Here is a 14,276-nt window from a genome sequence, read left to right as displayed (position 1 = left end):
CTCCTATACATTCCACTCTAGCCAAGTCAGCCTCATCATTGTTCCCTGAACACAACTGGCCTTTGAGATTTGCTCAGGGTATTTTCCTGAAAGTTTCTTTTATTGCCACATGTTATGGGGAAATAAATGGAGGTTTGGGTAGGGGTTTGGGATAGGGGTTGGGGTTCTTAGGAATTCCTTTTTAAAGAATTACACCCTCTTGCACACAAATCCAATTAGAATAAAATAATAGTTTATTTAGGGGCTAGGGAAAGGAAACCAGGAGAGAAATCCTTGGACTTCTCATGGCGAGAAGACATGGCACAGAGGTGTGGCTCTGAGATACCGATCTCCTCCTGCAGGAGACAGGCAGGTACTTTTTTAGAGGACTGATTGGGGTGATCATCTGACTGTGGAATGTTCCCTTATTGGGGGAGGACCATCCCCCACTGGTGGTGGCTGGGGGAAGTTGAATGAGGGGCAGCTCTGAATCTCTCAAGCCATCTCTGTCCTCCTCATGCTACAAAGGCAGCAGCCACACCTAATCTTATCTTCCTGAGGGTTGGGGTGCCTGGAATGAAGGGTGGTGGTCCTGGAGCTAGCTCAGTCCCGATTCTGTGCCGTTTCTCTTTAGGCGTGTCTGTCCTTTGGTTTAGTTGCCTTTTGGGGTTTTTTTGGTGGTTTTTTTTGTTTTTGTTTTAGTTTCTGAAGGAGGTTCTTTTGATTTACCCCACAAAACTTCTGGGGTACCCAGGGCCATTCAAATGAGGTACCCAGGCCTATAACATCACATATGTATGAGAAAGCTGGCTCTTGTACCTCTCTCCTTCTTTGTAGAGGTAGAGAACTATGGGGGCGCAGCTAGGTGGTGCAGTGGCTAGAGGATTGGCCCTGGGGTCAGGATGACTTGAGTTCAAATCTGGTTTCAGATACTTGACACTTACTAGCTATGTGACCCTGGATAAGTCACTTAACCCCGATTACCTCAAACATCCGGGGCCATCTTCAGTTGTCCTGATGTATATCTTGCCACTGGACCCAGATGGCTTTGAGGGGACAGTGAGGCTGGTGACTTTGCACAGCCCTCCATCACTTAAACCCAATTCACTGCAAGTCATGACATCACCTCCCTGATGTCTTGATCCTCTTTGAGAATGAAGGGCAAAGGGGCAGTTAGGTGGCACAGTGGATAAAGGACCAGCCCTGGATTCAGGAGGACCTGAGTTCAAATCTGGCCTCAGACACTTGACACTTACTAGCTGTGTGACCCTGGGCAAGTCACTTAACCCAATTGCCCAGCAAAGAGAGAGAGAGAGAGAGAGAGAGAGAGAGAGAGAGAGAGAGAGAGAGAGAGAGAGAGAGAGAGAGAGAGAGAGAGAGAGAGAGAGAGAGAGAGAGAAAATGAGAGCACACAGCAAGAAGCAAGAGGACTATGGGTATGGAACATTGCTTATGATATGACTTGTCTCCAGGGTTCTCAACCTGGAGTCCATGAACTTAAAAGCATTTTTTAAATAAATAACTGTATTTTATATAATTGATATTTCTTTGCACTTTTATGTATTTTGTGCATTTAAAAACATTATTCTGAAAAGGAGTCCTTATATAAGCTTCACCTGATGGCCAAAGGAATTCACCACACAAAAGAAGGTCAAGAATTCCTGACTAGGATGAACCCCCCCCCCCCCCCAGCTGAAACTGCTCCAGGTGTCGGAGTTTCTAGTTACAGTTCTGGGAATTGGTGATGTTATTAGGGTAGCAAGTATGGTTGGGAGAAAAGGAATGAATCTAAGATGACCCAGAGAAGTTTGGGGAATGAATGGGTAGGCTAAGAATTCAACAATTTTTCACAATCAGTTTTGTTTGCAATGACATATAAAAGTAGACATCTAAGAGAGCTCATACTTGACATGAGAAATAACCAAATTTACCTAGGCTGTTCATTTGAGCCTGAGTTTTATCAAGGGAATAAAGAATAAAATCTATATTTAAAGAAGTCCTTTTCCTTTTGCTTTCCCGGCATCTATCAAGAGCAGTATATAATTTAATTACTGAATCCACAGGCTGGACCACGGAGAGAAAGAACGATGTGTCTGCTGTTGTGAGAAATGAGAGAGCAGCCAACTGCTCATTCCTATCATTCTTCCTCCGTTGGACTAAATTAATATAGTTAACAAGCTTTTGTTTGGATTAGTAGCTCGCATGTGTGATGCACAGATCAGGACTCATGATTACTACAGTATTTATTACTTATTGATTGCTGACAGCGCACTCACCCGCCACAAAAGGGAAAGGAATTCTTTTGTCATTTTATTGTGCCTATGCCAATGTTCAATTTAATTCGACTTGGCAGACATTTATGAAGCCCTGACCCTGTTCAAAGCATGGTACTAGGCACTGGGGGAATAACAAAACTTGGTAAGACGTGGTCTACACGGAGCTTATCGGTGAATAGGGGCCATGAGACCTGTATAGATAAGACATCGGATTGGGTGGGGCAGTTATTGGAGGACTAGTAGTTTTGAGACCCGGGGTGTGGGTCACGAAAATCAAAACTTCACAGGATAATAGATTAAGACTTCCTCCTCCTCTTAATCTTCCTTCTTCGCTCCCCCCCCCCGCCCCCCATCCTATTTCTCTTCTCATTTTATAGACAAGGAAACTGAGGTCCAGAGAGTTAAAATACTTTTGGTCACAGAACCAAGGTCATGCTGGTCTATGAACCAACTTCTAAGTGTCCTACTCAGCCTTTTGTCTTAGGACTTAAAAAAAAAAAGTAAAATGCAACCTTTTTAGGTTACAGAGGAAGACCCTAAGGTTTGGTGAGGTTAATTGGCTCACCGGAGGTCACATAGCTAACGGGTGACAAAGCTGGGACGCCCATCAAATTCCAGTAAATTTCAGAAGCAGCAGGTATTACTTTCCTCTCATTCAGAACGCTAACAGAATCGGGGAACACACATCTTTGGCTTTCTGGGGCCATTTCCTATAGTTATCCCCCACTCTCCTTCATTCTTCTCATCTAATTTGCACTCAGCATCCATCCTGGTTTTCTTTTCATCGCGGAGGGCGCAAAAGCCGCGCGTGGTTTCATGCAAAATAAAGACTGTAATTAAAAGAATGACACGGACACGCCAGTCTTCTCCGTCCACTGACCAGCGCTCCAGAAAACTGGAACCTTGGCCCAGAAAGTCCCGGAATAGACCTAGAAATGAGGTAGGCAGAGCTAGAGAGAGAGACACGGGCAGAAGCTGAGCCAGAGAGGGCGGGTGGGGGGGGTAGGGAGCCCCGAGGCGCGGACGCGCGTGTTTTCCCTCGTGCGCGCAGAAGCCCGTGGGCCGGGCTCGTGGAAGCCCCTGCAAATGGGCTGGAAGGCGAAATGCTATTCGCAGGAGGGGTTGGGGGCTGCGCTCGTACTTCAGCTCTGTTCACAACTTTGTACCCCCCCCCCCTTTTTTTTTTTTTTTTTTTTTTTTGCTCGGAGGCGGACCAAGGCGTCCCCAGCGCCCCCTGCTCCTTTGCATCCAGCCTGGGGCGAGGTGGGAGAGGGGCAGAACGCAGGAGGGGCGGCGGTAGTTTTGGAGACATTTGCGCGGGTTTGCAAACCGGGGCGGCGGCTCGGCGCGAGGACGGGGTGGGGGAGGGCGCGGGGAGGCGGGCCCGGGCCGGCGAGCGCGCGCGGGCAGCCGACCACGTGCGCGCAGGCCCCGCCCCCGGCCCCTCCTCTTCCCGCTTTTGTTGGCCCCGCGTGGAGGCGAGAGGCGGCTGCAGCTGCGGCGAGAAGATGAACGGGGACCAGCTCGGAGGGTACGCTCTGCTCGCCGCCGTGCTCCCCTTCTTCCTCCTCCTCCTGCTGCTCCTCCCCTTCTTTCTTCCTCCTGCTCTCCTGTCTCCTCTTCCCCCTCCCCTCCTCTTCCCCCTTCCCCTCCCCCATCTCCTCTTTTCTCTACTCCTTTGCCTTATTCCTCCTCCCCCGCCCCGCCCCGCCCCGCAGCGCCCCCTGCGCTCCGGGGGTCCCGCGCCCCGGACTCCGGGCTCCTAGGCTGGCGCCCGGCTGGAAGCACCCCTGAGGTCCGGGCCCGGGGTCTCCCGGGGCGTCATTGTCAAGTTCCCCCCTCCAGACCCCCCGCGGAGGGAAGGCGCGGGCTTTGGGAGCGTCTGGCACTTTGACACCGGAGTGTGTGGAGCGCCCCCCAACCCCAAAGGAGGAGGGGGGTGTAGCAGTGTGGCCCCTGGAGTGGCCTGAGTAGCGGAGAGCTAACTCCGAGATTCCGCTGCCCCAACTCCCATCATCATCACAACAATAGCAACAGTAATCACCACCTAACTAATGATGCCTTTATTTAGCTTGATCACCGCCTTTCCTGAGTTCTCCTTTGATTCTTCAAACAACCCTCCTTGCTAGTGGATATCATTCCCGTTTTAAAAAGCCAGGATTTGAACACAGATCCTTAATTCTAAGTCCAGTGCACTAGCCATTATACCTAGGGAAGCCTTGGAATAGAGAAACTGTATATAAACTTGATACATTCCCTGTTAAAAGTATAAAAAGAAAAAAAAGTCTGATCTGAATTCAGAATAACTCACCCCCACTCTTTCTGCCCCGATTCGTTTCCGTTTCTTGTCAGTATTAACCAGCCCTGATGAGGGTCCTTGGGGAAAGGATCGATGGTGGAGGGCACATGGAAAATCAATCCCCCCCAAACCAAGCATTTATTAAATGCCTGCTGTGTACCACGCATTGAGCTGGAATGAAAAGGATTCCTGGCTTGCGGTCTGTTGGACGATGGTCCTTGGCTTCTTTGCTGGAGGAGTTAGTTTTTTCATGCTGGTATTTTTAAGTGCCATTGCTCGACTGGATGCTGCTTAGTTTTCTTTTTCACTGCACATTCATGAAACAGTAATAATAGTGACTGAGATTTATATATAGCTCTTGAATGTTTGCAGGGTGTTTTACATACATTGTCTCATCTCAACCTCAAACAGTCCCATGAGGGAGGTACAGCCGAGGAAAACAGACCCAGAACTTAAGGGACTTGGCTCAGATCTCCAAGGGGAATAAATGTCAGAGGCGGGATTGGAACCCAGGTCTTGTCCACTCTGGTCCCCAACTCACCCCACCACGCCATAGGGTTATATGTAACTACAAACAAAGGTTGTGGAAGGCCCTCCCCCTCCCAGACCACATCTCTGTGGTTTCCACTTGACTTCTCTGCCAAGTCTGGTACTTTGAGCACAGACCGGTTCCAATGGGTTCTTTTGAGGGCTGGCCCCTTTTCCTCGACAACCTTCCAGGAGCTGAAGTTTTTGGTCCCTTTTCATGAGTGTTAGCCCATTTAGATTCACGCTACTATCAGTCAGCACACATTTATTAAACCCTTACTGTGTTGCTGAGTCTATAAAGGAAGCTCTTCATTTTCTTGTTAGCAGTATAATAATAACTTCATTTCCCATAGCAATTTATGTTCTTCAGAGTGCTTTAAATCATACAGTTCTTGAAAAAGTATTATAATAATAACAGCTAACATTTGTATATATAGCACTTACTATGTGCCAGGTACTGTGCTTTTAAAGTGCTTTACAATTATTATCTCATTTGATCACTGTTTTATGGATGAGGAAACTGAGGCAGAGAGGGTGACTTGCCCACCATCACACAGCTAGTTAGTGTCTGAGGCTGGATTTGAACTCAGGTATTTATGACTCCAGGCCTAATGCTCTATCTACCATACCACCAAGCTGTAGATTAGATTTTATTAATCTTACAAATGAGGAAATTGAGTCACAGTGAGGTGACTTGCCCAAGGTCATACAGCTAGAGTGGCAAATCTGACTCCTCCCTTGCACTGATTACTGTATCATCTCTGGCTGTTGTAAATTGCTTAAATTACTTTTTTTTTCTCCCCAGGGCAATGAGGGTTAAGTGACTTGCCCAGGGTCACACAGCTAGTAAGTGTCAAGTGTCTTAAGGCCAGATTTGTACTCAGGTCCTCCTGAGTCCAGGGCTGGTGTTAAGTTCCTTCTAAAGAGAAGTGTTCCATGGGTTGTTCAGTCATTTCAGTTGTGTCCAACTCTGAAGATGAGTCTTGCTGACTCTAGGCCTAGCACTCTGTGCACTATGGCGCCACCTAGGTGGGGCTGTTGACCAAAATGACTCTGGGCTTTTAAATTTCTTCTTTATCATCATCATCACTGTGTTATTTTTGTTGTTCCTGCAGCTTGAGCCAGAGTGAAACAACTTGTAAAAAACGGGACGACTATTTGGAATGGCCCGAGTACTTCATGGCTGTGGCCTTTTTATCGGCCCAGAGGAGCAAAGATCCAAATTCCCAGGTAAGAAAGACTGTTTCACAGAGTGTAATTCACACAGAGATGCACATAAATGCATTAATGGCCGAAAAGGGAAAACTTAGTAGACTAACCATTAATTTTAAGATTTAGGATAAATCTGCTGTCTCTGTGTTCCCAGTTTTATTTCTTCTCTTACAGTTCGCTGCCCAAGTACATTGTTTGATTCTTCAGTTAACTGCCTCATTGCAGCAGGAATTTGTTGAAAGGCTGTGTTGAATGATTGGGGCAGGATTGAGGAATGGGTAATCAATCAGCCTATCAAGAAACATTTATTAAACACTTGCTATGTGTGAGGCACTGTGCTAGGGATAGGGGATACAGATACAGAGAATATAAAAATCTCATTCTAACGAGATAGGGCACCCTAGGAAGTCTTCCACTTCAATGGCATTGGACTTAATTGTATTTCTGGTTCCATTAAATATCTCTGCTTATAATGGGAATGATAAATCAAGTGATCTCTTTTGTGGACTCTCATATTACTTTCTGTTTCTCATGTAACTAGTGTATGCCTGAGATGGGACTGGAACTCAAGTCTGAGGCCAGGTCTATAACTATGATATACCTTTCAGTATCATTATTGTTATTTTTTTTTTCAGTATCATTATTAACTCTCTTACTGTCTACTGGATTGTAAACTCCTTGAGGTAGAACCCATGTGTTATTCATCTCTGAATCCATTCAGAGATCCATATCTTTGTTGTGGTGGATGGAATGCTGGGTCTAGAGTCTAGAACACCTGAGTTCAAATCCAGCCTCAGACATTTATTAGCTGTATGACCCCGGGCAAGCTACTTAACTGCTGCCTGCCTAAGTTTCCTCATCTTATTTATTTATTTATTTTATGGGGCAATGGGGGTTAAGTGACTCGCCCAGGGTCACACAGCTAGTACATGTCAAGTGTCTGAGGCCGGATTTGAACTCAGGTGCTCCTGAATCCAGGGCCGGTGCTTTATCCACTTCCCCACCTAGCCCCCCCTCAGTTTCCTCATCTTTAAAATGGGGATAATAATTGTACCTACCTCCTAGGATCAAATGAGATAATAATTGCAATGTGCTTAGCACAGGGCCTGACACATTAGTAAAGGGTATATAAATGTTAACTATTTTTTTTATCCACTGTTGTTAACTCAATGCTAATATTTTTTAAGAGCCCTTGCTAGGCTGGTAACTGGCTAGGTTTTTCACAGCACCTTTATGAAGCAATAATAATAATACTAGTGACCATTAATATAGTATTTGAACATGTGCAAGCTCCATTATATGTTGATATTTGAAACTGAGACTTAAAGAGCTTAAGTAATTGTTTCAGGTCACACAAGTGAGTAAATGTCAAAAGTAGGATTTGAACCCAGGCCTTCCTGATTCTAAGTCTGCTTATCAAATTGAATTGAAACCATTTGGCTTTGGCTTTGTTTTTGTTTTTGTTTTTCCTCCTACTTAGGTTGGGGCTTGCATCGTCAATGCAGAAAACAAAATTGTTGGAATTGGATATAATGGGATGCCCAATGGGTGCAGTGATGACTTGCTTCCCTGGAGGAGGACGGCGGAGAGTAAACTGGACACGAAGTACCCCTACGGTATGGAACATTCCCTAATCTCTGTTACAAATGTGTTCCAGCTCAGATCTGTTATTAAATAGGAAGGCCAGTCAGAAATCTGAAGTCCTATTAAAATACTTGAATCTTCTGATCCTATCTATCCCTCAAGTTCCAGCGGATGGAGGGAGAGGAGGATGCTTCATCCGGGGCTCCGCTGTACACACATGGATGGGCACTCGGTAAATTTCATTGACTAACTGCTGCTCGGGCTATACAGACAGAGCCAGGGACACTGCTAGAGTTTGCCTGCAGGGAACGAAAGCCACACAAACATTCAGAAATGATGGGAGAAAATCCTCTCTGCCGTCTTGGTCCATTTCAGTACTATTGGAAATGCTGAGAAAAGGGGTGAGGTGGCCTCCCGGCCGGGGCACTTCTCCTAGTTAGGAAGCCTTAAAAACTAGCTGAGCTCAACCATAGAGGTGAAATGACATACCCGGGATAGGGGAGAACATGGAGATGGCCAATCGCTGTTCTGTATCGTATGCAGGTGTCTTCTGTTACTTTATAACTGTGCACTGAACCTTAGCTACCTGGGTGTGCCACTTCTGCCTCCTGACCTCTCCAAGACTGAACTAGTCACCTTCCTCTGTACAGGGAAAGTTTGGGTAGGATGAAGGTGAGCAATATGAGATGAGTAAAGAGCTATCAGATTGTAGAAGGCTTTGAATGCTAGGTTATACAGTTTGGACCTTATTTAGTAGGTAAACAGAGAGCCATTGAAGACTCTTTACAAGTTTATAAGGCCACAGATATAGAGTGAGAAGAAGCGTAACAGTTTGTTGAATGGAACCTTCTCCCCCGATTTTATAAATGAGGAACCTGCTACACAGAAATAGTAAGTGACTTGTCCAAGGTCACTTGGCTGTTAAGTAGCACACCTGAGATTTGAGGTGGTGCAGTGGATAGAGCACCTAGATGATCTGAATTCAAATACGACCTCAGACATTTACTAGCTGTGTGACCCTGGACAAGTCACTTAACCCTGTTTGCCTCAGTTTCCTCATCTGTCAAAAGGAGAAGGAAATGGCAAACCATTCCATTGTCTTTGCCTAGTGGGGTGACAAAGAGTCATACATGACTGAAAAATGATTGAACAACAACAATATAATCTTAAAGGAAGGTGGGACCTTTGTGAGGCAGGGTTAGGGGTGGAGTGCATTTCAGGGATGATGGATGCCCATCACAAAGGCCCTGAGAAATGGGAGACAAGTGTGCCGTGGGAGGCCAGTTGGTCTGGATGACAGCCTGGGAGGGAGAACTGTACAGGTAAGGCAAGGCTTAAAAAGCTAAACAGAGAAGCTTATCTCTTCTCTGGGAGGCAACAGCCCCCTGGAGTTGATGGAGTAGAGAAGTCACATGGTCGGATCTGCACTTAAGGAAAATTACTGCTCTTGCCCTGTATGACTGTCCTTTTGTTATTGTGGCCTAAAATTACATTCGCTTTGTTGGTTGTCATCATCAGACATCTTCAGTTCACTTACCTTCTGAGGTCCTTTTTACGGGAACTGTTGTCTAGTCACATCTCTCCCATACTGTGGGGCTGATTTTTTGAACCCAGGTTCAAGGGTTTATTTATTTTTTTTTAAGCATTTATCCCTATTAGATTTCATCTTATTACATTTGGTCCACAGTTCTAGCCTTTTAAGATCTTTCTGAATCCCAATTCTGTCACTCAGTGGGCTCGCTATCCCTGCGAGCTCCCTTTCATTTCTAACTTTAGCTAACCATGCCATCTATACCTTTCTCTAAGTCATTAACAAAAATGTTTAAGGCCAAAGGACCGAGAATAGATCTCTGGGGGGCCACTCCACTAGGGGCTTCCCTCTAAGGTGACATTGAGCCGTTTAATCACCATTCTTCCCGTCTGGTCATTCAATCATCTGCAAATCCACCTACCTAACCTACCTGTCTCGTCCACAGGGGAAGCCTGAGAAACTTTGTCCATATCCAGGTATATCACAGAATGTTTGATCTGCCAGGCTCGGAACCCATCCACTGAGGAGATGTGATTAGTCTGGCATTGACTTGTTCTTAATGAACCCATGCTGACTTATAATGATCCCTGCTTCCCTTCCTGAGTTCTCACAAACTACCGCTGTAACAATGCATTCTGGAATTGTGCCAGAAATGGTCCTCAGGTTCACTGGCCTTTTGTTTGAACACCTCACAGTCTTCCCTTTTTAAAATTTGAAATCTCACAGCGCTTACTTATCTCCAGTTCTATAGCATCTCTCCCATTCGCAGAATAGTAATAGTAATAATGATAATAGCTAGTGTTTATTTTTTTAATTAAAAAATACTATTTTATTTTTCCCCAATTACATACAAAAACTTTTTTTAACATTTGTTTTTAAAACTTTGAGTTCCAAATCTCTCCCTCCCTTCCTTCCCCTCCCCCCACCATCGAGAAGGCAAGCAATTCGACATATATAGGTCATACATGTGCAGTCATGCAGAACATTTCCATATCAATCATATTGTAAAAGAAAACGACCAAAAAAACCTCAAGAAAAATAAAGTTACAGCAATCTATATTCAGACACCATCAGTTTTTTTTCTGGGGATGAATAGCAGTTTTCATTGTAAGTCTTTCAGAGTTCTCTTGGATCATTATATTTAAAAGCTAATATTTATATAGCAACTAGGTGGCACAGTCGCCAGGCCTAGAGGCAGGAAGACTGGAATTCAAAACTGACCTCAGACGCTTACTAGCTGTGTGATTCTGGGTAACTCATTCCTGTTTGCCTCAGTTTCCTCATCAGTAAAATGGACTGGAGAAAGAAATGGCAAGCCAGTGCAATATGTTTGCCAAGAAAACCCCAAATAGGTCACGAAGAGTCAGATGTGACTAAAATGACTAAACAACAATAAAGGATTTATATGCATCATTTCAAGGTGTGCAAAGGCACTTTGCATATCTTGGCTTACTTGATCCTAACAGCAACCATGTGAGCTAAGTGTTATTATTATCCTCATTTTAGGGTAACAGACTTAGGTTGTGACCTGCCCCGGGCACACAGCTAGAATTGGAACTCGGATCTTCCTAACTCCAAATCTATCCTGTATCCCCTGTGCTACCTCAAAGGTCATAGCATCATAGGCCTCTAAAGCTGGAAGAGGTCCTTCAAGGTCATATGGTGTGATTCCCTCATTTTAATGCTAATATTTTTTTAATTAATTAATTAATTATTTTTAGTTTTCAACATTTGTTTAGATGAGATTTACAGTTTCAAATTTTTTTCCCTCCCTCCCCTAGACAGCAGGTAATCTGATATAGGATATATATATATATATATATATATATATATATATATATATATATATATATATATATATATAATAACATTAAACATATTTCTGTAATGCTAATATTAATAACAGTAATGACAACAACAATAGCACAGGCTGTCCCAAAAGTCTTGGTGCAGTTTAGAGCTTAACTAACAGCTAGAAGTAGCCAGCATTAGCTTGCCTCTATAGGGCATTTTTAGGTTTGCAGAACACTTGACGTTTGTCATTTCATGTTACGGATGAGGAAACAGGCCTAGAAAGATGTTCCAAGGTCTTATAGGTAGTATATGGCAAAGGGGGTCTGATCCAGATCCCTTGACTCCAAGTCTGGCATTTCCAGTCTGGCTTTCTCTGGGAGCAGCTCAGCAGTCATGCCCCTGCAGGATCTTTTAGATAACTGGGATAAAAATCGTAATGAAAATAAGAATAAACTATCATTCCCTGTCTGCCAATCAGTGCTGTATGACTTGAACTCACCAAGGGCAGATGTGGGAAGAAGGCTCATTGCGAAGCACACCCAATATTTTCAAACTGACACTTTTCTCTTTAGGGGAATTTGCTTGCTTAAAGGGCCAGTTTAATAGCCCAGGCTGGCCGTGCAAAAAAGATGGGCATTTAAAAGGGCCTAAAGTAGCCATCTCCACTTCAACTCTAAAATTGAAAAAAAAAATTGAGTATAATTTTTTAAAAGTTCTTGATGGTAGGGAACAGGAAGGGATTAGTGGTGAGTATGAGTACGTACACAATCAAACTGTGTGTGATACAGACATGTCCCATATGTACATTTTAGACATAAAAAGGTCACTGTTTCAAAATTCTGGGTCAACACATGTGGATACCGAAGTCATTATTTATTCACCAAGCAGGTAGAATCTTGCCAGGGGGTAGTTTATTCACTCCTGTGTCTGAACCCTGCTTTGGAATGGTGAGAAGACCTCAGTCCTAATTCCCTCTTGGGCCCTGGTGTGCCTGGTGGCAATCGAGTAGCAGTTGTTACCAAATAGAAGGGAGATTCTGTGTGGTTCAGGCACCTGTCCACATGCTCGTTTCCCATTGGTTACTGAGGAACTCCACCGGTGGGACCCTCTGCCTTCTTCGATCACAGTGAGCCTGGGGCAGACTTGGTAGCAGTCACCCAGAAGGTAAAGCTTCGCCTCCCATTAATGGTCCTCGAGTCGTCCCGAGTCGTCCAGACTGTCAACTCCTTCCCAACCTTGGAAATAGCTGATTTTGTGTATATTAAGACGCTGGCTTTGTATGTGTTGACAGCATGCTTTGTGAGCAGTGTTTACCAGCTATCTTCTGTACAAAGAGTAGAAGGGAAAATACAAATACAAGCATTTGTCTGGCTCTTCAGTTTTTCAGTGTTTTGTGTTGTTGTTTTATTGCCTAGTTGTTGGGTTTGGGGGCACCGGTTGCCTGTCTGTAATTTTTCCACATCTGTATAACCCTTCTAGGTTTTCAAAGCTCTTTCCTGTCACTTATTAATTATTCAGTTTCTATATAGCAGCATTAGAATTTGCAGTTTTCTTTAGCCGTTGATGTGCTATAAAAGTGTGAGAGCCTATTAAATGGCTTTTTAAAAAAATAGTATTTCATCATAATACACATAAAGATATGTTAAAACTTTAAATAGGTGAGTGCAGTGCTACAAATTGGGTAATTTTTTCCTTAATATTTGTTATATTTAAGGAATTTCAGTTCCCTTGGGAAACAAGTGGATCAGAGGGTCACAGAGCTAAAGCTGGAAGGGACTTTGGAGATTATCCTCCCAGTATTTGACTGTTTTGATGTTAGACTCGGAACCAAGGAGACCTGGGTTCATGTCTTGGAGAGCCTGTATAGTCTGTGCAAGCATTGAGAATGTTGTTGATGAAAACATGAAAAGTGAATGGGTTATTTATTGGATATCACATCTTTACAGTCACAGAAAAGAGATCCCACTGGGTCTACTGCTTTAGGATTTTCAAAAATCTTTTGATTATATAGAACAAAATCCAACCTCGAATACTCTTTAGACAAGACATTTTCCTTGCATACCTTAAATTCTTTAAGATTATGACACGTGATTACAGAGATACAAGCTATTAAGGTTGTTTACTGGTCATGTGATTGTAAGAGCATCCCATAATCTTTCCGAGCTTCACTTGGAGGATATTCATTGTAGTATTTTGCAGGGCTTTTTTTTTTTTTTAGTGAGGCAATTGGGGTTAAGTGACTTGCCCAGGGTCACACAACTGAGGCCGGATTTGAACTCAGGTACTCCTGACTCCAAGGCCGGTGCTCTATCTACTGCGCCACCTAGCTGCCCCAGGGCTTCTTTAAAGAAACTACTTTGTAAATCTTTTTTTTTTTTTCAGTTCAGCAACAAACATTTATTTTATTCTTTCTAGTTACATGTAAGGGTAGTTTTCAACATTCATTTTCATAAGACTTAGAGTTCCAAATTTTTCTCCCTCCCTCCCTTTCCTCCCCCCTCCACAAGATCGTAACCAGGTTATATATGTACAGTCTACAAGTGTTCTTTTTATCACTTCTTTATGGGGGTGGATAGTAAGCTTCCTCATTAGTTCCTTGGGATTGTCTTGGATCATTGCACTGCTGAGAGTAGTCAAGTCATTCACAATTGCTCATTGAACAATACTGCTGTCACTTTGCACAATGTCCTCCCAGCTCTGCTCACTTCACTATACATCAATGTTCATTAGTCTTTCCAGGTTTTTCTGAGATAATCCTGTTTGTCATTTCCTGTAGCACAAGACCATTCCACTACAATCATATAGCACAGCTTTTTCCATCATTCCTCAATTGATGGACATTCCCTTGATTCTCAATTCTTAGCCTCCTCCCAGAGTTGCGATAAATATTTTTTTGTACAATTTTCCCCCCTTTTCTTTTTCATGATTATGATTGTTAACTGTTTCCCTTCCATCCTATTCCCTTCCCCATGATAATTATTCTATTATCCATCTTCTTTCATCCTTTCACTCTTCAAAAGGGATTTGCTTCTGTCTGTCCCCTCCCCCACTCTGCCCTTCCTTCTTTTGCCCC

The 14,276-nt window shown here is 43.9% G+C and overlaps 1 protein-coding gene across 1 annotated transcript in view; it reads left to right on the top strand.

Moving 5' to 3' along the window:
• The first annotated feature begins 3,674 nt into the window (after positions 1–3,674).
• DCTD (dCMP deaminase) overlaps positions 3,675–14,276 on the top strand; it is a 47,266-nt gene continuing 36,664 nt past the window's right edge. The window contains exons 1-3 of the mRNA XM_043969687.1: positions 3,675–3,786; positions 6,198–6,312; positions 7,775–7,910. Coding sequence (XP_043825622.1) covers positions 3,764–3,786; positions 6,198–6,312; positions 7,775–7,910 — 274 coding nt within the window. The 5' untranslated portion in view covers positions 3,675–3,763. The remainder of the gene's footprint in view (positions 3,787–6,197; positions 6,313–7,774; positions 7,911–14,276) is intronic.

This window comes from Dromiciops gliroides, chromosome 6, assembly GCF_019393635.1.
Source record: "Dromiciops gliroides isolate mDroGli1 chromosome 6, mDroGli1.pri, whole genome shotgun sequence".
NCBI classification, from domain to species: Eukaryota; Metazoa; Chordata; class Mammalia; order Microbiotheria; family Microbiotheriidae; genus Dromiciops; species Dromiciops gliroides.
This window is presented reverse-complemented; position numbering and strand designations above follow the sequence as displayed.